The sequence below is a fragment of the Megalopta genalis genome, chromosome 5 (genome assembly GCF_051020955.1).
Source record: "Megalopta genalis isolate 19385.01 chromosome 5, iyMegGena1_principal, whole genome shotgun sequence".
Classification (NCBI taxonomy): domain Eukaryota; kingdom Metazoa; phylum Arthropoda; class Insecta; order Hymenoptera; family Halictidae; genus Megalopta; species Megalopta genalis.
The window spans coordinates 6296494-6323278 of NC_135017.1; the positions used below are offsets into that span (position 1 = coordinate 6296494).

The 26785-nt window shown below is 38.1% G+C and overlaps 1 protein-coding gene across 1 annotated transcript in view; it reads right to left on the reverse strand.

Moving 5' to 3' along the window:
- Positions 1-26785, reverse strand: part of LOC117226447 (uncharacterized) — a 198871-nt gene that overhangs the window by 41647 nt on the left and 130439 nt on the right. Inside the window, exon 3 of the mRNA XM_076521761.1 lies at positions 9094-10046. Within this exon, the coding sequence (XP_076377876.1) occupies positions 9094-9559 (466 nt within the window). The 5' untranslated portion in view covers positions 9560-10046. The remainder of the gene's footprint in view (positions 1-9093; positions 10047-26785) is intronic.

The window sequence follows — 26785 nt, forward strand, 5'->3', positions numbered from 1 at the left end:
ACGAATAATCGTATCACCTCTTCGCAAATTGTCCATTTTTTAAAAGAATTTAAAAATGTTTTGAGCTACCAAAATGATTAAGAAATGAACGAACTTGCGATTTAGTTTCCATTTCTTGCAGTTGATGCACACAATTTGTTATTTTGCATAAATATCCACAGTCTACTAATTAAGGAGACGTCAGTATTCTTTATCAACAATTACAAGAAGACGTCAATATTCTCGATGAACAACTAACGAGGCACTAATATTCTCGATGAACAATTAGAGATAAAACAGCGTTTAGACAACTAGCGAGACAATATTCTCCATGGACAACTATAGGGAGTACTATACCTGGGGTCCCAAGATTACGGTACCACCGGAAAATGAGAGATTTCTGAGGTCATTTGAAGCAACTTTTTCCTTAGCGAAAATGTTCTACGAGGCTTTGTTTACGAGTTATTAACGAAAAACACTGACCAATGAGAGGCGAGATCCAGCTGGTGCGAAGCGGCCGAGCCAATGGACCGCAACTGGGCTTGGTCCGCGCGTTGGTTCGATCGCCTCGCGCCAGCTAATCTTGTCTCTCATTGGTCACCGTTTTTCGTTAATAACTCGTAAACGAAGCCGAGGATTGCATTTTCGCTAAGGAAAAAGTTGCTTCAAATGACCCCAGGAACTCCTCATTTCCCGGAAGTACCATAATTTTGGGACATCATGTATAGTTGCCCACGGACAATATTAAATAATTAATAATAACAAAATATACATAATAATTTTAGGACACCCTGTATACAATTATACTCCTTGCAACTATATTCCCCGCGGACAATTAAAATGAAGCGAACACTATTCTCCATAGACAATTAACCCTTAACCCTGCTGTTAATTACTGCCAGCTATTATTTCAGTAAATATCTCAAAATCAAAAACTATACATAAATTTACATTGAAACATTGCAAACCTGCCGAATTTTCAGGCCTGCCGAAAATCACAATGAATTTTTAAATAACTAAAATATTTATTTTATATTATAATTATTATTAATTATATTATAATTATTATTTATTATATTATAATTATTATTTATTATTAATTATATATAATCACAATGAAAATCACAATGAATTTTTAAATAACTAAATTATATATATATATATATATATATATATATATAACGTACAACTATCGTCGACCTGTTAAAAAACACCGCCATGGCCGACTAAAAATGCGCCGGCATTGCAGCCTCAATATTCCGCGCGGACAATTATCGAAGCACACCAGCATTCCGTGCGGACAATTAGAGAAGCACACCGGTGTTCCGAGGAAAAACAATGCTGTGCGAGAAAATTGATTACGAAAAATCGAGCGTCCGTTTTTCATCTGGTCCAGGTTGCACGGACAATTAGCGAGGCGGGCACAGCGAAAGCAGGCTCGATCGCAGTCCAGTTGAATGGCGAGAGAAATGGGGAAAAATTAGTCGGATCCGAAATAGAACGGGGGAGGGACGGCCACCGGTGCATTGATACTCGACGTTGGCTGTCGCGTGATATCGATTCGCTCGGCGGATTAACGCAACAGTTACGTAAATGCACTCTGGTCGCACGAACTTGCCCGTCGCGCGTCGTGCGTCCGCCGCGTGAAACAGAGATGATGCGACGAGGTTAATGACAATATGTCAGGTTCCTCCCACGCGCCGCGCTCGCTGGCCCACATATATATGTATACATATATATGTATCCATGTAATGCATAATTATTATTCCGGCTCGGGCCGGCACGCACGCACACGCGCGCTGGACCATTTAATTGGCCATCGGCGGGTTTCTTCTCGCGCGGAAAACCCGGCCGCGCGAAGTTCATTCGACGAATAAATTATCCGTGTCGTCCCGCTAATTGTATATTGCGCGCGATCGATAACACAATTTAGACGTCTTCGATTTCTCGTCTTTTTGCGGTCCCGATGTTGTGCGATAATTAGACGGCGGGACCTCATGCAAAATAAAAATTATCCTCGCTAATTGCGAACGGCACGAACCGCATAAATATTCAATCCTTTTCGTAACGATTCCAACGAGTTCACTGGAGCACGATGAAACGTTCGAGAATTGTTTACACGTTCCAGCGTAAAATATGTCGTTCAACGATCGGCTGAACGTGCGTTGAAATAAGTGGGTTCCTTGACTCGTTAACTGTCACGATTCACGTTTGGGGATTTTGGAATTTTACGTACACCACTTGGCGCGAAGAAGAATGGTGTCCCAAAATTATGGTACTTCCGGGAAATGAGGGGTTCTTGAGATTATTTGAAGCAACTTTTTCCTTTACAAAAATTTTCTACGAGGCTTCGTTCACGAGTTATTAACGATAAACACTGACCAATGAAAGGCGAGCCCGGTCGGCGGGAGGCGGCCGAGCCAACGAGCGGTTGAAGTCCAGTTCCGCTGATTGGCTCGACTGTCTTGCGCTCGCCTCTGATTGGTCAGTGTTTTTCGTTAATAACTCGTAAACGAAGCCTCGTAGAACATTTTCGCTAAGGAAAAAGTTGCTACAAATGACCTCGGGAATCCTTCATTTCCTGGAAATATCATAATTTTAACACATCTTGTATATCAGATGCGTTTGACTGTTTAATGTCATTTTATACATATCAGTCAATATTGTTTATAGCAGACAGTGTGTACTTTGTGTTTCGTTTCTTCTCAACAAGTGAACAAATTTGGAAATCATCTGTAAGTTGAACACAACAAAATTATCATATTTGAAACACGATACTTTTGCTTTGGTTTTTATATTATAATTAAGTACCATACATAAATATGTAATTTAGAGGTCATAGTAACTATGTGTTACTCAGTCTTTCGTTTTTCATACAATAAACTGGGGACTTGGGACTTTAAAAAAAAAATACTTCAACAACGAAGCATAATTTGAATATAATTACATTGTTACACAGCTTTTCGTGCATATGCATAACATTTTCCGTCAAAAATTAAAAAATAAAAATTTAGCAGTTAATAGGTCAAAGAAGTGAAATCTAAGGGTGGATCATCTTCATCATTTGGAAAATAATCTGACACATCGCTGACGTCGACAAGCATGTCTGAGAATTTTCTAAAATTTTTTTTCTTCGCGAATCTCGGATGCGAGAATTTTCAAAATTAATTCGTAGACGTACCGATGAGATTCGTTTTTCCCCGGATTTCGTGCGTCGTCGTCGAAAAACGAAAATACTGAAAAGCCACAATTTCCGATGCTTTCGTCAACGGGCTGATCCCCGTGTAATGTCGAGGCTGTTCGAGCAATTATGAGCCGTGCTGCCGCGCCGTGTACGCTACAGGCTCTGGGTCTAGCGGTGTGTGTTAACGCTCGTGCGTGTGGCGTGGGGATCGTTGCACAGAGTGCACCGCGCGAGAGCCACGCACACGTACGCAAATACGCGCGCGCGCGCGCGCGGAACGCGTGCATCGTCGTGCCGGTGTGTACGAGTTCAGCCGGTCACGCGAACCGTGTGCATCGGGCACGCACACGTTCGTGTGCCGCCACTCAAGGCCGTATCTGCATCCTGCTGCAATTCACACACAGCACCACCACCCGCTATTACCGTCGGAAAATCCACGATGCGTTCTCAGACGCGCCGGGGCCGTGGAAAAAAAAGGGGAAACAACGCTGTGCTCCGCCGGAACTACTCGGCCAGCAAAAATTCAACGAGCAAAATAACGATTTTTTCATCTTTTTTTCCCGTAAAATTCTCGCGTTCCGTGGTTGACGAATTTTTCGGATCGTATCGTTTTCGTTTCGCTCGTTTTCCTGGCTTTTTCACCGTTTACATGCTTCTGTGTGTTGATGAGATTTATTTACGTAATATATGTAATATATTATATATATTACGTAAATATTATTATATATATTATAAATAAATCTCATAATGTAATAGTTAATATTGATTGTTATTACATGCACTAATGTTGCAATATATTATAATGCAATGTTAATTATAGGCTGATATAACGGTATATTATAATGCAATGTTAAATATAGGCTTATATTGCAGAGACTATATTACAATATATTATGATATAATCTTTAATGCAGACTATATTTCATTGACTATATTACAATGTACTGACATGTTGAATAGAGACTATATTACAATATTATTGTAATGCAATATTTGCTATAATATGCTGACTATATGACAATATACAATTATAATTGTATAATGTTTAATATATACAATATTGCATAGACTGTAGTACTGCACAGACTATATTACTTCACGTTATAAGATAATGTAGTATGTTCAATATACTATACTGTATCTAATAAATAGACTATATCACAATACATTATAATACGATGCTCAACATTGACTATATTACTGAGATATTGTAATACAATATATTATAATTATATGTATAATGTTCAACACAGACTGCATCACAACACATTATAATACAATGCTCACTATAGACTATATCACAAAGATTACATCACAATGTATTGTAACATAACAAGATAGTTATATTATATAGAATAGAAACCATGTGATAGACTATATTATAATAGACAACGTAATATAAATTATATAATGTAGATTATATTAGAATATATTATAAGATAATGTTAAATATATTACCATAGAATCATATATTGTAATATACCGTGATAATGTATTATAATATACTCTATGCAATATAGCCTACATAATACAACCTCTTCTATACATTATATTATAATATATTGTAATATACTCTGTATAATATTGTCTATATTGAGCATTGTATTATAATGTACTGTGATATAGTCTATATTGAACATTATACACATATTATTATACATATAATTCTATTATTATTATTATTATTATTATTATTATATATATATATATATATATATATATATATATATATATATATAACAATATAAAGTTATGTATATTGCATATTAAGGAGATATTACAATATATAATGATAAAACGTTCAATGTGGACTATAATTTAAAAATATATCATATATAGTATTTAACTATGTATTACACAAAATATTATGAAAGGATACATTTATAATATATTGTATACAACACACATATAAAACTGTAAAATATTTAACAATAACAATTATTTACTACATGATCATAACTTGTCATATTACCCAATAATATCGTGTAATATAACATATTTAAATACATATGCTACATTATGAAGAACAAATTTTTGAACTAACAGGCTACTAAATGAAATATATTGCACATCAGAATACGTTCATTTATATCACACCAATATTAAATTGTGCATCGTGGCACAATACGCTGCGCGTACACCAGAAACAAATTCGTTCGTCGTGCCACTTTAGGAAAAATGATGGTCTAATTCTGTCTAATTTATTTCCTGTTCACGGCGGCGAGCGAATTAACGCCGAACGATTTCAAAATTAGTGTTATGTTTTTCCGCTCGGCGGCACGCATTAATTGACTCGTTCACGTCGCGTAGGGTGCACACACCCAACACACATTCCTCTCCCCCGCGTGTCACGTGTGTGCTCACACGGGCGCGGGCTACCATTGCTGTATTGGTCGAAACTATCGATTGGCGACGCTAATAACTTTCCTGATGCGACCCGATGCTACTATCCCGTTTTTACTCCTTTTCCAGACGTACTCGACGTCGTCGTCGTCGTCGTCGTCGACGTCGCTTGTCTCTCGAATCAGTCTTCTTTTTTTTACTCGGCCACGATTCTCTCTTCTGCTTTCGCGAATCGCGTGCTCGCCCTACAGGTGCGAATTCTTCGACTTTCATACGTCGCACTGTCACATTGGCAGACCTTGAACCCTTCTGACACACGGCACGCATAGCAATTTTCGTGACACTCTGCTAATCCTACGGACAAATTCCTCCCCGTTCAGTTCCTTAAATCCTCGAACTACGATTTCGTTCGCAGCTGTGCTAGAGCACTTATTTGTTCTTAATCTTTTGAGAAATAAATAATTCTATATATTTATTCACAAATATTAGGAATAAATAAATAACTCTGTCTATTTATCATAAATATTAGGGATAAATAAATGATTATGTCTATTTATTATAAATGTTAGGAATATAAATAAATGATTCCATCTATTTATTCATAAATGTTAGGAATAAATGATTCCATATATTTATTCATAAATATTAAAGATATATAAATGATTCCATATATTTATTCATAAATATTAAGGATAAATAAATGATTCCGTCTATTTATTCATAAATATCAGGAATAAATAAATGATTCCATCTATTTATTATAAATTATTCTATCTATGACGAATAATGAATAATTGTTCTTCGAATAAAATATCCGACTGAGAAGTATTCATTCGGTTAATTATCTTAAGCAAACATTTATTCCAAACAATTCGAAATAATTGGAAACAAGTTAAAAAAATTGGGAACAATTCGAAAGAATTCGAAGCAATTCGAAGAAATTCGAGATAATTTGAAGCAATCCGAAAGATATCGGAGAAATTGAAAAGAATTCGAAGCAATTCGACACAATTCGAAACCATTCGGAATAATTCGAAGCAATTCGAAAGAATTTGAAAGTATTCGAAAAATTCGAGACAATTCGAAGCAATTCGAAAGAATTCGGAACAATTTGAAAGAATTCGGAACAATTCGAAACAATTCGAAGCAATTCGAAGTAATTCGAGATAATTTGAAGCAATCCGAAAGAAATCGGAGAAATTGAAAAGAATTCGAAGCAATTCGACACAATTCGAAACCATTCGGAATAATTCGAAGCAATTCGAAAGAATTTGAAAGTATTTGAAAAATTCGAGACAATTCGAAGCAATTCGAAAGAATTCGGAACAATTCGAAAGAATTTGGAACAATTCGAAAGAATTCAGAACAATTCGAAAGAATTCGAAGCAATTCGAAACCATTCGGAAGAATTCGAACTAATTCGGAACAATTCGAAGCAATTTAAAACAATTGGAAACAATTCGAATAAAGCCCAACTCCGTTTCCCACGTCCAAGGCATCCATCAATTGCGAAACAGATTCCGCCATCGAACGAGTTCCAAGCGGTTTTTGGCGCGATATGGGTGTTTTGTGTGCGAGCCGTCGATTGAACCCGCATGCCTAGAATGGGCACGGGAAGATAAAGCCCGGGAAAAGTTCCTAGTATTATCATAATGCACGCGTTTCGACAGCCGGCGTGTTTCGAGGCCTTGTTTCCACGTTATTCCCGTCCCCGGTGGTCGAGTTACAATTTATTTGGCTCGTGCCGACGTGGTACGAGAAATTCGATAATTCCAAGTCGATTAATTAAAGCAGTCTAATGATCCCATGGCAGACAATTGTGCCACTTAATTGATAAAGTGGGGCACAGTTCTCGAAAATTGCCAGTAATGGCTTTTAACAGAAATAAATAAGTATTAAGAATAGCTTTCTTCGTTTAACAGGTTAACTTGTGTATACTTTGTTTAATGTTAACGTAAATAACAGTCAATTTTGCATCATAAATAAATTGACTGTAAAAAATATCTCGAATATTAACGCAAGCCCAATTTTTATACAATTCGTAAGAATTGTCTTTATCATGTTTATATTACATTATTATATTATTACATTATAGACTAACAATTCAAAGAAATTTAATCGCTAATTAGAATAAGCGAGTAACAACAATATTTCAATCGTCGATCGCGATTGGCGATTAAAACAAATTTAATTGTTAGTTGCAATAAACAATTGAAGTAGAAACATAATCGTTAATCGTTGATTGAATGTTTGCCGAACAATTAATGTGTAAAAGAAAAAAAATGAAAACTTTCTACGAAATCGTTGCACCATGAAAAAATCCGCGAGTCGTTCGTGCTTCGAATCGCGCTGAACCATTTTAATGTTTAATGTATATTCGTTTTTCGAGATTTCGAGATTGCATTTCTTTTTTAATAATCAGACGCGACTGTGGCGGGGCTAAGAGATTTTGTTCGCCGATTAAAACGTGCTTTCGTATCGATGCGTCACGCGAGAGCGGTGCAGTATGGCAGTAGTGCAAGCAATCACTTGCATTGACGGAAGTGGACACGAGAGACAAAGGGAGCGGGCGGAGGGGGGTCGCGTGAGAGGAGAACGTGGCCGGTGACGTCACGTCCGGTTACTCGTCGACGTTCCACTCTCTTTTTCTCGCCGACGGGACGGTGCGACCGGTAGAAAGAAACGCGATCGCGCGCTGAATTTCTAATTGGCCGCGTTCTTTCACGTACTCCACCGTTTTCATTAGTTTTATTACCGGCTTTATCGCTTTCCTCTTTACCTATTTCGCTCGCTCGGACCCGACCACTCTAAATCGCTCGAAACACTGATTTTCATAATCATCTCCATTTTATCATGCGGATACATCTCTGTTAGTTATAGTTTTACAGAGAAAATGTCCGGAACGAAGTTGCATAGTTTCAAGGGCCCCGTAAAATGGTGAGAACGATTTCTCCCCAAGGTCGTTTATTTACGAGATTTCAAGATCGTCGGTACTATCTTTACGGAGAACCATTATTTTCTGTGGTTATAATCGTAGAGCAAGAGAAGACGAGTCCAACGAGTACAATCACTACACCTTTTCGATTTTCTAATCTTTGGATACTCGTGTCTGAAAGATTGACTACTTGCACATTCAGACACAAGTATCTCGAGATTGAACGATCGAAACACTATGATCATTATACTTGTTCGACTCGTCTCTCGACGCTCTTCAAGAAAATCGAAACAGATATACAGGGTGTCCTTAATAAAGTCAGTCGCCGGTGACTGAAATAAAAAATTTAAAAAATGATATTCTTGTGTATCGATAAATTTTAAACAATTTGGCGATCATCAAAGAGTGTAGCTAAATATTATTTAGTACCAAAAAAACTTTTAACGAGTATTATCGAAACCTAGTATCCGCAGTACGAACAGCCTCGAGAGGATCTTTTCGTCTCCCATCATTTAAATTCGGTCTCGTCAAATTTCCTATAAAATTGAACGTCGACTCCGCTGCAACACGAACAATTCTACCGATCGCTGCCAGTCTTGCCCGATCGTATATCCTTGCGACAGCGTACACCGAACGAAAGTAGCGCACTTACCTATCTTACTGTTGGGACTGTAGGGATCGTAGCTGCTGGTGCTCATGGGGCTGGCGTAGCCGTTGCTGCTGGTCGGTTGCTGTTGCGTTTGCTGTTGGTGCGCCAGAGGGCTCGAGTGCGCGAGCGGCGGTTGCTGCTGTTGCTGTTGCTGCTGCGCGGGCGTCTCGGTGAGTTGTTGCTGAGGCGTGGTGTATACCACGTGCTGGCTCTGGAGCGGGCCGGACGGTGATCCGGGACTGTTGGTGGACAGCCAGTCGTCGGGTCGTTTCGTTTTATTGCTGCTGGCTATGCCGGCGAACAGTCTGGCCGCGGCGGTAACCGGTCCGAAGACCGACGACGGCATCGTCGATGTGCCGGCCAGGTGTTCCGGCGACTCGGCCTTGGCCAGCGTCAAGGACGCGGCTCCAGCCACCACGGATGCGATCGTGCCGTTGGTCGTGTCCATGCTGGAGTCGCTGGTGTCCATGCTGGACGTGGCTGGGTCCGCTGCGTCTAGCCTGGGAGTGGCTGCCAACACGACACCCCCGGTGTTAACCACTTCCGACGCCTCATCGTAACGCACCGCTACGTTCCCGCTCACTAAGCTCGCCACCGTGACGGCTCCTCTGCTAACCTCTGATCACCCTCTTCCTCTTAGCTCTCCCGCGTGCGCCCTGCCAGCTAACCAGAGCTTTTCTCGAAGCTTCGGCTAGCTATTACTCGGCTCCCCCCCGGCTCGAGCTTCTTCCAACAGCAACCAAGGTCGCGCCGCTTCAAGCTCAACGGCCCGCAGAGCCGCTCCAGCTCCTCCTGATCTGAGATTCGCAGCCAGAGATCACCGAGTGTCCTGGACCAGTTGCTCGCTCCACTCCCGGCCTCGTCTACCGCATCTTGACACCGCCTCGAACCTCCGCTTGCAGACGATTCTCTCTTCGCGATCCCCGGTCTCTCTCTCCTCTTACGACTTGAGGTATCTGGAAAACGAGATAGCGGTTGGTTCACGGGATATCTAGCTTGTTGATAGAGATTAGGCGGTTCAATGCACGATTTCAATGATCTTGATAAGCGCTATCGGCAGCGTCGCATCGATCTACACGGTGTCTAACAACTGCCGGTACGTCTAGCCGGATTCCTCACGCGATTTCGGGAAACTTTCTCCTTTGCGGGAACAGTCTCCGAGGCGCCGTTGACGAGTTATCAACGGAAAACGCGGACCAATCGGACGGCGAGTACGGCCGACGCTCCGCCCCCGCGGCCACTGCCGCGTCGAACTCGCTGCAGCAGGGGCGGCCCGCCGGCTGTACTCGATCTCCGATTGGTCCGTGTTTTTCGTTGATAACTCGTTAACGGAGCGTCGTAGGACATTTTCGCTAAGGAAAATGTTGCTTCAATCCATCACGGGAATTCGATCGTAACAATATCCTTAATAGAACGTGACAATTTTTATTTTCTGTACGTCGAAATTTATTTTTGCTCTTAGATCTTGATAACAGGAAAATCAAGTTCGATAGATTATGTAAATCTTGTTAACTTTAACTATTCATCCTGTTTTTCTAGGTCAGCCCTGCCCTTTAGAATCTCGCAGTACTCGACGAGATTTAATTCGATTGACCTGGTTTGAAATTCGTTAACCATGATAGCGATAAAATTGACACATTTGCAGCCAATGTTGACTAGATTTAAAACAAACTGTTCATCTAATTCCACTGACGATTCTCGGTCAACGTAAGTTAAGCTTTTCTTTCGTTATTACAAAAATGTACGTTTACTCGTATAGGGTATATATAGGGTGTTCATTTTATCACACACATTGAAATATCTCCGTTATCTTTGCTGATACAAAAATATGTGTCAGGGAAACTTTGTTTAGCTCAAAGCAAAGAATATTATGATTCGTGTTTCTTCTCCCCCAAGGTAATTTCTTTTTCAAGTACAGAAGATCATCGCTATTTTTCGCACATTAATCCCTATTTTTTAGAGGTCGCCTAAAGGTCACAGTGTCAGGGGTCGCCGAATTCGTCTTGATTCGTCTTCATCAAAAAAATAACACGAATCGTAATATCCTTAGCTCTGAATTAAGCGAAGTTGCGCTGACACAGTTTTTATATCCGCGAAAACAACGGGGACACCTTGTAGATCTCCCTGATCGCTGGGAATAACGACGAGCGATGGCTCTCGGTGGTTTCGATTGTCTTTTGGAATGGTTTTTTCGTGGAACTTCTATGCACCGAGGGGACAGAAAACGAGACGAAACTGCGGGTCGACGCGCCGCGGCGGCACGCAATTTCCGTCCGCCTGGAGAAATCTCGAGTAATGACACGCTTCAACGGTCGGCCGTACAGCAACGACACCGATGAAACGGGAGTTAACCGGGATCGAAACTTTCGGTCGGCAGAAACACGCGCTAATAAAAGTTCCTACGTTCCTACGACACGCGGATTCGAAGATCGAGGCGCTGTTTGCGACCGCAGAAACGATATACCGTCGTTCCACCGTTAATTCGCTTCGATCGCGAACGTCGTGTCTCGACTTCTACGTAATTTTCTGACTTTTTCTTCGTCGATCTGTACCGGTCCGGGTCGATTGCAAAGAATTATTTATAAATAGAGGCTTCGGGTGAAAACCGGACCGAGGATCTTTATTCTTTATGCGAGATAAAAATGATTACGTTTACAGCAGGAGCTGAATGCAATTTTGTTTATTCCTTAAGCGATTCGTTCTCTCTCTCTCTCTCTCTCTCTCTCTCTCTCTCTCTGACGTGTTATGTCGTGACGCCGATACCGTTTGTATATCGTCATAAACGAGATACTCTAAATTCTCCCTAATTGACGCACGGATTGTCCTCCCTTAATTGACCTCGGGTTTGGGAAGAGGAGATACGATTATTCGAGCCTTGCGACTCGTTTTTATAGTCGTTGACAATCGGTAACTATTCAACTCACCCAACTGGACTCAAATTGCCCATTTTTGTGCGCAATCTCAGTGTCAATTAGAGAGAATTTACCGTATCTCGCGACGTAATGCCGCTTCTGTGATGCCACGGACGCGTTATCCCGCGACGCAATACCGTTCGCGCGGCGTCACGGACGAGTAAACACGCGTGCTTCGTTATTAGATTGAGAGAGCAGTAATCCGAAAAAGTTTGGTTCCATTAGAGCGCAACATAGAAGCAAGCTGAATCGACGCAGACGGGGCAAAAAGAGGAGCACGTGTTTACTCGTCCGCGGAACCGCACGAACGGTATTGCGTCGCGGGATAACACGTCCGTGGCGTCGCACAAGCGGCATTACGTCGCGAGATATCTCGTCTCTGTGACCTTACACGTACAGTATCGGTGTCGCAGTAGCATAACACGTTCATGGCAGCGAAGCGGTTAAATAATTTCAATCGGTGAAATGAATAGTGAATCGGTGAAATTTTTGCCATAAAAGCCTGAAAGCCGCTGTTTTGCTGACAATTTAGGTTGTTTACTACGAAATTATTTCATGACTTGTTATGAGTTTTTACGAATTTTAAGGTACGTTTATGAATTTTTATGGTTTGAAAAATTTTTACGAGTTTTGAATGGTTTTTATAAAATTTTTAACGAATTTTTATGCATCGTCATAATTTTTGATGATTTTTATGCGTTGTCATAATTTTTGTTGAATTTTTATGAATTTCGATAAATTTTAAAGCGTATCAATGAGTTTTGAAAGATTTTTACAAAATATTCATGATTTTTTTATCACTTTTGATGAATTTTCAAGAATTTTAATGAAGTTTCAATATCTTTGATGAATTTTGATGAATTCTGATGAATTTTGGTAAATTCTGATGAATTTTGGTAAATTCTAATGGATTTTAATGTATTTTCAAGACTTTTGATAAATTCTGACGGATTTGAACGAATTTTCAAGAATTTTGATAAATTCTAATGGTTTGTAATGAATTTCCAAGTACTTGATAAATTCTAATGGTTTGTAATGAATTTTCAAGAACTTTGATAAATTCTAATGATTTGTAATGAATTTTCAAGAATTTTGATAAATTTTAATGGATTTGAATGAATTTTCAGAAATTTGGATAAATTTTAATGGATTTTAATAAATTTTCAAGAATTTTGATAAATTCTAATGGATTTTAACGAATTTTCAAGAACTGTGATAAATTGTAATGGATTTTAACGAATTTTCAAGAACTGTGATAAATTCCAATGGATTTTAATGAATTTTCAAGAACTGTTTAACGAAGTCTAACATATTGAAATAAAATCTAACGAATTTTAGTAAACCGTGATAAATCTTGATGTGAATTTTCACGCCAACGTATTTTATTTTCAGCGGATTTCCCGTCCCACCGTCGTCGGATCTAAACTGCGGGAGCCAAGTATGGTCGCGTAGGTTAAAGAGTCCGTCCGACACGATTCCCCGGACCTACTCAACGTGCAAATTAAGTAGTTGAGAAAGTACCGGCTCGCAACTAGGTAGAAGTGACGTTTCAAAGAGAAGCCGGCTGAAACAATGCAATTGCAAATTGATAGGATGCTCGGCTATTGTAGGACGCGTTTTTATCGGCGACAGCCAGTGAAAGTGGCTGTTAGTTACGTAAAAGATGGGCGCCAATTCACTCGTCGTTTGTCAAACGAGGCTAAGAGCGACGGACGAAAGTAGCAACGCATTTCTCCGGATTTGGCCGTTGCCATGTTGACATCATTTCTGTTGGTTCAGCGCTTCGTATGTATGTAAATATATTATAGAAACTTATAGCAACCTTGTGGCCAAAGGGTGACCAAAGGGTGACCAAAGGGTGGCTAGCAAGCGAAAATGTCTTCGATGTGTAGAACCACACTTTTTACAATTTTTCACTCACAGAAACGTAGCGGAATACTTTGAGACACTAGAAACCTCTTAGTATACTATATGATATACTATACTACATGATCACTAAAATGGTCATCAAAATGGTTAACTAAATGGTCAATTAAGTAGTCGGCTAAATGATCAACTAAGTTGTTTAAATGTCTTATATTATAATCGCCTGAATGGTTACCTAAATCGTCAACTACATGGTCAACTAAATAGTCACCTAAATGGTCATCTAAATGGTCGCCTAAATAGTCGTCCAAATAGTCGTCCAAATAGTCGCCTAAATAGTCGCCTAAATAGTCGCCAAAATAGTCGCCAAAATAGTCGCTTAAATAGTCACCTAAGGCTTGAGAATTATAGCGATATAGTCGCCTAAATAGTCGCCTAAATAGTCACCTAAATAGTCGTCTAAATAGTCGCCTAAATAGTCGTCAAAATAGTCGCTTAAATAGTGACCTAAAGCTTGAGAATTATAGCGATTCTCAAACTTTGCAAATTGTATTCTAGAAAAAGAAATGATTTCAAGTCGCCATACAGGGTGAAACAATAATTAAATAAATAATATGATCAGTTTAGATATTTTACTTGTTTTTAATAACGTGAAAAAATGTCGAATTGTTTGGTTGAAAAGTGCAAGCTGTTTGTTCATCATAATTAGACTGCGGATTTTTATGCAAAATAAAAATTGTCCGTACCAATTTGAAATAGCTTATAATCTGCATAGATATTTATTTGTTTCCTTAATAATTTTAACAAATTGCAAATAACGCAACAATATTGTATAGTTCCTTAAATGTCGTTTCTGTGTTGCAGTTGATCCACTAATTTTTCTTGTAAATTGCTTTTTTTCAAACCAAATAATGTTTCAGTTCGATATTTTTTCATCTCATTAAAATTAAAGAAACTTAAGTTAACTTAAGTTAATGTTACAAGAAACGTACTTTAACAACTTCCAAAGTGATTGATCCTTCGATTGAAATATATTTAGAAAATTGAGAAAATGAGAGAAGACAATAACGAACCTAGATGGAACATCGTCGGATTTATTGCTTATGTTTGCACGAGCTTGACCTGATCTAATTAATCCTTCAACTTACATATAATCTAACGAGACTGAGAAAATGAGAAATCGTGCAAACTATTGCTTATGTTTGCATTCACTTGACCTAATCCGATTAACTCTTTCACTGAATTATTCGCCAAAAAACTGAGGAGACGAGAGAACACAATATCAAACCTAGACAGAACGTTCTTAGTAGATTGCGAATTTTATGCAATTAGGCTAACAATTGATAGATTGAATGTCAAACATTAAATACAGTTCAACAATTTGGAAAAACAATTGTATTATCGTCAACTCATTAAAATGATTAATAAAAGCAACAAATATCTATGTAGTTCCTTGCATTTTTCAATTAATGTAGACAATTTTTATTTTGCAAAAAAATCAACAGTCTAGTTACCAAACTATTTCTCATCTTTACAAACGGTTAATGTAATTTGACGAATCCTTTAATATTTAACAAAAAATATATTATATATACAAATATATTATAATAAAAATATTTACTCCAAAAAAATTTATAGAATTAGAAGATACAAAATCATGAATTTAGAAAGAACACTATGAAATTATTGTTTTCCTTTTCACACATTTAACCTAATCTGATGAATCTTTTAACTTAAAAATACTAAAAAAAAATTGATAAAATATGACGACACTACAATGAATCAAGCAAGAACATTATAACACCATTGTTTATCGTTGCATACATTTAACTTAGTTTGACAAATCCTTCAACTTAAACACGCTGTTAAAAAATTAATAAGCTGAGAGCACACTATAGTGGACCAAGGAAGAACACTATGAAACCATTGTTTAGTTTTGAACACATTTAATCTGACGAATCCTTTAACTTGAATGCACTAAAAAAAAAATTGATAAAATAAGAGGACACTATAATGAATCATCAAGCAAGAACATGGTAAAACTACTGTTTATCTTTGCATACATTTCATCTATTCTGGTGAATCATCTAATATAAACGCATTTCAAAAGAATTGATAAATTTGACACCATTGTTTATTTTTGCACACGTTTCACCTAGTCTGATGACCCAGTCCCGTTTGAACTTGAACATACTCAACAAAAAAATTAATAAAATAAAAGAACACTATAACATGAATCGAGAAAGGACATTAATAAAATCATTGCATACATTTAATCCAGTCTGATAAATCCTTTAACTTGAACATACATACAAAGAATTGGCAAAATTATATTTTATATTATTATTTCGCAATAACGAAAAATAACAATAACTTCGAAAAAGTTGATAAAATGAGAGGACACTATAATGGACCAAGGAAGAGCACTGTGAAACGATTGTTTACTTTTTCTCACGGTTTACCCAGTCTGATAAATCCTTCGACTTAAACATACATAAAGGAAAATTAATAAAATAGGAAGACGCAATAACGAACCTAGAATCTCCTTGCTCCTTCAACTCAAGGATACTCCGAAAATTGCACACACACAACAACGGGAGAACACAATAACAGTTGCCAATCAAAAATCCTTTCACTCTCACTGTCACCAAATCCAGCAAACCTGAGCCGCTAAAACAATGGTAATAGCAATAGTAATAGTACTATTTAACAGTACTGTGTACTGTTAACTATTAACAATACTAACTAACAGAGACAAAGGTATCTCCGGGGCACGGCATGGCCGAGAATCAAAAAGTCCACGCGCCACTTACCGGCAACGGTCACCGAATACGGTGTCTAACGAATCAGAGGAATTGTTCTCGACGATGTGCAAAGGGCGAGAGCAACGAGAATCGCGGCAAAGAAACGAAGAGAACGGGAGAAAGAGAGAGAAAGCACCGCCGCGGTGTTTGCAGAACTTCGCGAAACGGCCGCGTCGCGTGAGACGCAGTTGCCGAAACTGCGACACGGGTCTCCCCCCCTCCCATCAGTCACGTCGGGCCTTGAAACGGTCCGTTATGGTGGGACAACGAGGCCCGACCCGACCCGCCCGGGCCCGCGACTTTCTACGCAGAGCTCCGGCGCTGCCGGCCCCAAAAAGAACACTGACAATGAACGGGTCGACGCGGATTCTGCACCGGACCCCCCGCTCTATCCCCCTCCCGTCGGCCCGAAAACTTCTTTTGTTTATAACACCGGGCTCCGCGGTCGCGAATTCCTGCCCCGCTACGACACGGCGAGCAGAGTTTTATCGGTGTGTAATATTTCGGAGAGGTCCGAATAAATTAGCGCGTCGATCGAAGTTGGCCGAATCGATGTACAGGGTGTCCCGTATTTTTTGACGCGCAGAATTTACACCGGAAAATTTATTGGGAATAACTGGCAACTGGACAGATTTTCAAACATAGTTTTTATGGAGAATCGCTTGCGATTGCATTTATTTGGGATTATTTTCGATTGACTTGATTTTAGGAAATTTTTAATGCAAATTTTTCCGGTTGGAATTTTCGATTATACTAATTTCATAGAATTTACGATATAAAGTTATTTAGAATGATGAACGATTTAATTGAACTAGATTAAAAATATTATTTAGGATAGAAAACAGTAATCAATTTAATTTGTCGATTCGTGTAATTTTTATTTTTCAGTTTTTTATTCTCTCGAAGTATATAACTAAGTATAATAAGAAACAACGAGTTTCAACGTCATCAATCGTTCATACGTGCTTGTATGTCATAAACAATCACTATTAAACGTGTAAAAAATTATGAGATTCATTTTCAGAGGATTCCACACACCGTAAAATGTTAGCTTTGATTGCTTTTATAAAATAACCGCAGTATTTGGTGCGTCCGCGGTAATACCCGCACTTACCCTGGGGACGCGACCATGTTCAGCAATTTTAGCCCCGCGGACACGAGCTACAATTTCGCAATTAATCGCGAAAAGCGCGGAGGCCGCAGAACATGGCTTTCCGATCGCAGTTTCAGCTGAATCTCGACGCGTTCCGACGAAAAACGCGGGGATTCCGGTACGTCGAGCACCGCGCGAACCCGTTGGAAGCCAGGAATCCGTGGATCGGCTAGGTGTTACGCGTTGCCGGCCCGGAGCTTGTTGCGATACATGACGGCCGATGCGATCGAGCAAAAAGATAGGCGCCGGAAGAAAGCACGGCTGAATCTCGCCGGCATTCTTTCGCCGCGCTCGCCTGGAGAAAAAGCGGACGAAAGCCGGCGCGGAGCGGAGGAATCGCCGCTATGCGGTTTTGGTTTAGACAGTCAATGGCGGCGGTAATGCGCCGCGGAGAACGAATTCAATCTAATGTGGGACTCGCCGGCACAATGCAATCGCATGGAACACGCCGATGGGAGATCTGGCCTGCTCGTCGAAAGGAACGCGGGAATTCCGCGGACATTGTTGCCGAATGTGAGAAAATGCCAGCCGATCGACGAAACCGGCTGGAGAAATTTCGAAAATTCTCCTGCGACATTGTCGGAGCACCGGACTTCAGGGAATTGTTGGGGGATTGCAGTGTCGTCCAAATGTCGATGAAATGTTTTAGATTTTAATCGCGGAGTAATCGAGCGAAGAGAAACAAAGTGGTGGACGACGACGTGACTGGAAACATGGTAGATGAAAAGAAACAACAGGCAATGGTCTGTTAATTAGATGAGCCCACGTCGTGAGAAAGAAACAACGTGACTTAAGAGAAACAAAGTAGCTCGAACGAAACCGAACAGCTTAAAAACGAAGTAGCAAACAATGAACGGATTATCGGGAAGGCACGAAAGGGAAACTAAGCAGCGATCGAACGAAGCAAGGAAAATAAACGAAATAACTTAAGGGAAAGCATGTGGCAGAAGAAATTAAGTAGCTAAAGTGGAACAAAGTAGCTGGAACGGAACAAAGTAGCTAAAACGAGACGAGATCGCTCAACCTAAACAAAATAACAAAGGGGTATAAAATAGTTGAGAAGAAACATGGTAGCAAAAACTAACAATGTGGCAGATGTAACGAAGTGGCTGAGAAAAAATTGATTCGCGGAAGAGAAAACGAGTGCCGAAAAGGCGACAGACTAACGAGAAAGAAATCAGGTAGCTAAAGGGTAACAAAGTGGCGAAAAAGAAATCGAATATCTAAAAGGAAACGAAGTAGCTGAAAAGAAAACAAATTGGCGAAAAAGATATCAAGAAGTCAACGAAACGAAGTAGCTTACATGAAACCGAGCAATGAACAAGTATCTGAAAGGAACTGATGTCACGAAAGGGAAATCAAGTAGCAATTGAACGGAGTAAGGAAAATAAACGAAATAACTCAAGGGAAACCATGTGGCAGAAGAAATTAAGTAGCTAAAGTGGAACAAAGTAGCTGGAACGGAACAAAGTAGCTAAAACGAGACGAGATCGCTCAACCCAAACAAAATAACAAAGGGGTATAAAATAGCTGAGAAGAAACATAGTAGCAAAAAGTAACAATGTGGCAGATGTAACGAAGTGGCTGAGAAAAAATTGATTCGCGGAAGAGAAAACGAGTGCCCAAAAGGCGACAGACTAACGAGAAAGAAATCAGGTAGCTAAAAGGTAACAAAGTGGCGAAAAAGAAATCGAATATCTAAAAGGAAACAAAGTAGCTGAAAAGAAAACAAATTGGCGAAAAAGATATCAAGAAGTCAACGAAACGAAGTAGCTTACATGAAACCGAGCAATGAACAAGTATCTGAAAGGAACTGATGTCACGAAAGGGAAACCAAGTAGCAATTGAACGGAGTAAGGAAAATAAACGAAATCACTTAAGGGAATCCATGTGGCAAAAGAAATTAAGTAGCTGAAATGGAGCAAAGTAGTTAAAACGAAACAAAGTAGCTAAAACAGAACAAAGTAGGTAAAACAAAAAGAGATCGCTGAATGCAAACAAAGTATAACAAAGATGTATAAAATAGCTGAGAAGAAACATAGTAGCAAAAACTAACAAAGTGGCAGAAGTAACAAAGTAGCTGAGAAAAGATTAATTCGCAGAGGAATCGAGTGTCCAAAAAGCAACAAACTAGCGAAGAAGAAATCGGGTGGCTAAAAGTGGCGAAAAAGAAATCGTATATCTAGAAGGAAACAAAGTAGCGAAAAAGAAATAAAGTAGCTGAAAAGAAACAAATTGGCAAAAAAGAAATCGAGAAATCAACGAAACGAAGTACCAGAGGAGACAAAACTAGAAGCGCATCGAGATTTTCTGGAGCAACTGCACGCTTAAGAAACGATATTGAACCGTTTTGGTGTTTTATTTGCGATGTACAGTGAAACGTGAAATTTTCCGATTTTCAATTCTGGCGATAGATCAGAAACTGAAAACAGAAATCCTAACACACTGAAATCCCAACAAGAAGTATTTGGCATAAGTGGAACCTGGAATGGATACATTCAAAATCCTCTCTCTCTCTCTCTCTCTCTCTCTCTCTCTCTCTCTCTCCTACATGAACTTAGAGAAAGTATATTTAACAAGGAGGAGGCAAATTGTACAATCTCGATTAAGAATTGGGTATACTAAAATAACCCATAAGTACATACTCTCTAAAACAGATAAACTATTTTGTAACAACTGTAACACTGAGCTTATCACTGTAATATTGCAGCACATCCTAATAGAATGACCACTGTACAACAATATAAGAAATAAAGTAAAAATGCCCAATACGATCAAAGAATGTTTGGAGAACTACGAACAAACAGTAAAAGTTGTGTCATACTTAGAAAATACCGAATTGTTTAGCGAAATTATATAGTGACTTAAGAAACCTAAATTAAAAAAAATAATGTGAAAATGTAATACGAAAAACTATTGTATATATTACACTGTGTGAAATGTTATCTCATATGTTGAAATGTTATCTCACAAGTGGTGAGATAATTGCTATTAGGCAAATACGACATTAAATAAATGAAATGAAAAGAAAAATTCAGACGATATAATTCTACGACACTGGTCGGTTGCGCAGCGTGAATATTGCGAGATTTGAAATAACAAGTGGGTGAAACAATCGGTGAAACAATCGTTTGGTGAGCAAGATGAGGAAGTAGTGCAACGCTGCTGACCTTCCAGGCCGGAAGTGGCTATCGCGAAAACGCTATTTCATTCATCCCAAGCTACTGACACCAGAAATAGACCTCCCACCCCCTTCGATTTGATAAAGCGAGCGGTTGAATGAATTTTACCGTTCTATTATTACGACTGGGTGCCTACGATGCGTCCATACTCGTACTCTCGCTTATCCGCTCCAGCCTCCTTTGTGTTGCGTTTCGAAATCAAATCTCACCGAACGATTTTCTCGAAAATCTCCCATCCGCGTGACAGACTGTAAACGACACTAATAGCAAATTTTATACCAACTCTGCTTCCTGTATTTTGTATCTACAATTCCCCAAATTATTAAATTTCTAAATCACTGCATCAGTGCAAGATACAAGTTAGGTTACTTTTTATAGGGTGTTTTCATCCCCAGGATATGTTTTCTATTTGAAAAAAAATTACAATTGTTATCTGTGTGACATAAATCGTTTTGAGCACACAAATTCGTTCAAAGGATTCAAATTTTTTGAAATTATAATTTACTGAAATAACAATAAATAAATAATTTTGTGTGTACAGTTTCCTAAATTGTCATTGTAGTAGTGCAATATACATACAATTTTCATTCCCAGGATATGTTTTCTGTTTGAAAAAACAAAATTGCAGCTGTTATAATTTTTGGAAATCTCAATTTATCGAAACAATAATATATAAATAATTTTTGTTGCCTTTTCTGGGGTGCTTTTATCGCTATTATAGGTTTTATATTTGAAAAAGAAACAAATGCAATTGTTATTTATGTTGCATAAACTGTTGTGGGCATTCAAATACGTTTAAAGATTTCAAATTTGAAATTTTGGTTCGCCGAAACGACAATAAATATAACAAACAAATAACCTAGACATCAGTTGCGAAACAATCTGCATATAAATATAAGTATACATATAGGTATATATTATATGTATATATGTAATAGGTATAAATATACATATATACATATAGGCGTAAACGGGGGTTAAGATTGCACGCGTCTCACGAGTTTAATAATCGATTAGGTTCTGCGCTGGTTCTGTCGATGACACACGGCCGCCATTGTCAGAAGTCGGCCGTGCGTGTTCGAGATGACAACGGAGCCCCGGCCGGTGATTAATAAATCGCCGTTTTCAGCGGCACGGTCTCGATTGAGCCGCGCATGGGGATCGATAGATCGATCCACGGGATAAAAGGATTCTGGGCCTCCTGCTGACGCGCGGCTTTCGAGTACGGACCTCGAAATTTTCTCAAGGCTAAATCACCGCGCCGAAAAGAACCAGATTTTTAATTGACTTGGCCGGATGAATTTCGATGCCGGACGAATGCGGTCTATCGAAATTTATAACATCAAATTAATTAGAATGATGTTCAAAGTGCACCGTTTTCAGAGAATTTGCAATATAATATTGTTTAGGATGACGACTTTTCATAAAAATTGTTTGGGACGATGTTCGATTCGACTGTTTTTAGAGAATTTGCAATATAAAATTGCTTAGGATGAGGACTTTCATAAGCAACAGATTTTAGAAAATTTATAATATGAGATTAATTAGGACAAATTCCAATTGGACTGTTTGTTTTTTGAAATTTCAATTTATCGAAACAATAATAAATAAATAACTTTGGATGAATAATAAATAAATAACTTTGGATAGCTCGCAATTGAGCTATTTTTAGAGAATTTACAATATAAAATTGTTTATGGTGATGACTTTTAATTGAAATGATTTTTTATAATGTCCAATTGGACTGTTTTTATAGAATTTTCAATATAAAATTGTTTAGAATGAGGACTTTTAAATGAACGAATTTTCGAAAATTTGTAATGTGAAATTAAAATTGGGATAAATCCAATTGGACTTTTTTTAGAGGATTTGCAATATAAAATTATTTAGGATGCGGACTAATAAATGAACTGATTTTAGAGAATTCATAATATGAAATTAATTGGGGCACTATGCAATTGTGCTGTTTTTAGAGAAATTGCAATATAAAATTATTTAGGACGAGAACTTTTAAATGAACGGATTTTAGAGTATTCATAATATGAAATTAATTGGGGCACTATTCAATTACGCTGTTTTTAGAGAAATTGCAATATAAAATTATTTAAGATGAGGACTAACAAATGAACTGATTTTAGAGAATTCATAATATGAAATTAATTCGGGCAATATTCAATCTATCTGTTTTTAGAGAAATTGCAATATGAAATTATTTAAGATGAGGACTAACAAATGAACTAATTTTAGAGAATTTATAATATGAAATTAATTCGGGCAATATTCAATGTATCTGTTTTTAGAGAAATTGCAATATGAAATTAGTTAGGACGAAGACTTTGAAATGAACAAATTTTAGGAAATGTATAATACGAAATTAATATTGAACTAGTATTACAATAATAGCATTAAATAAAATACTAATTTCCAAATACTAGTCGCTAATGCAAATACTTCAACGTTCACTGTTTCACGTCAAATTATTCGAAACTGTCCGCAGCTCTGGTTAATCTTGATCGTGATCGAGTCTGCAAAGTACCATAATTGACTGTAACATGATCTGTACTGCTCATGGTGGCGAGGTCGCGTCGTCCAGCCCGTATACCGCGGCAGAAGCGAGTCCAGGACGAGAAATAGCGTCGCAAAAGGGAAGAGAGGCGAGCCCGGCGGGCGACTGCCGTGGGGTGGGTCAGGGTTAGTGTCGAAGGTTATGCTCTCTCTCCCTACTCAGGACCCCCATGGGTTGCAGAGGCACCGGGGAAGGGATGTAGACGCCAGTCGGATCGATATTCCGCTGGCAGCTCTCGCACCGCTTTCGTCCGTGCCCCCGCTCCGCCTCGCCGCGCAACGTTTCCAACCCCGAACTTCTCGGAAGTTACTACCCCCGTTCACGATCTTGTCCCACGAGGCTCGCCCCGTTGCGGTTCCATCGAATTTGCATGGCGCAACAGCCCCATGAATCGAGCGGGGCCTGCTCGGGCCCTGCTCGGGGCCACATGGGGTCCGCGAGCTGAATTTTTAAAGGCCAACTTTCTCGCATCGCGCGAGCAACTTTCGACCCCTCGCGTCTCCCTTCGCTTACGCTTAACAAATTCTACTGGTTAGAAAACAGAATTACCATCGTTCGACCCCTAACTGCCCGAGAAACCGCTGCTCGCATAATTTTTGCGACGGTCGGTGGCCGATGTCGCGCGCGGAACCGAAGATTCCCATAAAATCAAAGTGGAGTGGATCTGTTAACAGATCCGCGTGAAGATCTTTCAACCAAGGAATACAAATATTTAAATATATTGTTTCTCTCAACCGTGTTACGTATGCTTCATTTGAAGTAGTCATTTGTAGTAGTTGTAATTAATTGATTTTACAAGTATATGGTAAGTATTTAAAATACATATTTTATAGTGTGGACCTCAAATACTTTATTGAAATAAATATTTGCTTTATTAATTTACTTATTTATTTCCTTAATAAGTATTTAAAATATATATTTAATGATATAAACTTGAAATAAATTATCGAAATAAATATTTTCTTTATTAATTTATCTACTTATTTTTTTAATAAGTATGTCAAATATATATTTTATAATATGAACCAGAAATACTTCATGAAATAAATATTTTCTTTATTAATTTATCTACTTATTTTCTTAATAAATATTTAAAATATATATTTTATAATATGAACCGGAAATACTTCATGAAATAAATATTTTCTTTATTAATTTATCTACTTATTTTCTTAATAAATATTTAAAATATATATTTTATAATATGAATCAGAAATACTTCATGAAATAAATATTTTCTTTATTAATTTACCTATTCTTAATAAATATTTAAAATATATATTTTATAATATGAACCAGGAATATAATACTTCATGAAATAAATATTTTATTTATCAATTTATCTACTTATTTTTTCTTAATAAATATCTAAAATATATATTTTATAATATGAAACAGAAATAGTTCATGAAATAAATATTTTCTTTATTAATTTGCCTACTTATTTCCTTAATAAGTATGTCAAATATATATTTCACAATAATTTACCTACAATACTTCATTGGAATAAATATTTTCCCTTTTCTTTTATCTACTTATTTTCTTAATAGGTATTTCAAAGATTATATTTTATAATATAAACTTAAAATATTTCATTCGAAATAAACATTTCTATTTAGCATGTCCCGGCTTGAAAAATTGAATTTTGGCCAGAAATTATTGTTTGCCAAGACCAGAGCGCGCGACGGCGTGGTATTCGCGGCAGGACATTTCCCTTCGAAATCCAATGTAGCGTCTGCTTTCTTTGTCACCGCGAGACCGGACAGCGAAAACACCATGGACAGCCCCGAGCCGGATATTATTGCGGATATTGAATTCGCGTCGTCAGCCGCGGACGTGCGCGTCGAATCGCGGGAATCGCCTATCGAACGCGGCTGAATTACCAGCGAATTTACCTAACGCGGTCCGATGACAGCCGACATGCGGTTCCGCGATGTTTTCCGACGGAAAATTCTGTATCAACAGGTAGCCGTGGGTGAAGGGGGCGAGGGGTGGAGGCGCGGTTTTTGTCGCATTAGCGGCCAAAATTCGTGGCTAAGCGTAAACAGCGACGGGAATTTCCGACGGCGGCGGCATCGACGATTGACAGTGTCGCCGATTGACACGTCGCGGAATCAGCGACGCGACGTCGACGAGCCCGGTCGCCATTTTGGTACCGTCGATGATCGACGTTTCGCCAATTTCAGTTTTTTGCTCGGCGTGCTTCGAAATTTTTCACTGTTCGGACAGTTTGATATTTTGGTTTTAAATAGTTTTTTAATTCTCTTATAAATTTAAACCTTGTATTTTTTTAAATAATTTTATATCTTATAATTTTTATCATAAATTAATGTATAATTTTTTAATCTATCATAAATTCTTGTATATGTATATAATTTTCAATTTTCTTATGAACTTCTGTGATTTCATTGATCAATTTCAAATTTATATATAAATTTATTATAAGTACATAAGTTTTAATTTTTCTGTAAGTTTACTTATAAATCATATATTTTTCTATGAATTTACTTATAAATCTCAAACAACTGATTTCATAGAATTGAACGGGTGAAATGTGAAACAGTAAAAATATGAGAAAAATGCTGTTTTTGTTATAACTTGTTGTTGACTCGTTCAGAAAGTTGTTTCGCTCTTTCACGAGAAATTGAAAGATGATTTTTAAATATTTAGAGTAAGAAGAAGAAAGCTTTTTGACATTTTTCTGGTAGCTTCGATCTCTCTCTCTCTCTCTCTCTCTCTCTCTCTCTTCTGCTATAATTTATATCTAAATATTTTTTATTCTATAATCTATAATTCTATAATCTATAATCTAGAATTCAAAATCAATAAACTTATAATGTATATTAATCTATAATGTTGAATCAAGTGCTCCCTCAACAGCCTTGCAAAACGAAATTTTTTTGAGAAACGAAACAACTTCTCGAACGACCGAATAATAAGGTTATAAAAGTAATCGACGGAAGAAATAAACTGCAATTTAGCTTCCGATTCTTGCAATTAACACAGGCAATTTTATACCTAAAAATCCGCAGCCTGGCTACAGCATTTAATGTAGCGCTAATAATGAAAATAATATAAAAATGTGAGGCAATTACCAGAACTGCAAGGACAACGAATTATAATGTATCGTAGTTCGTATAAGCGTTTGTTAAGTGTTGTTTAAAGTAGAATTGGGTTGAGCAGAATTTTTCCCGGCAAGCTGGACAACTAAC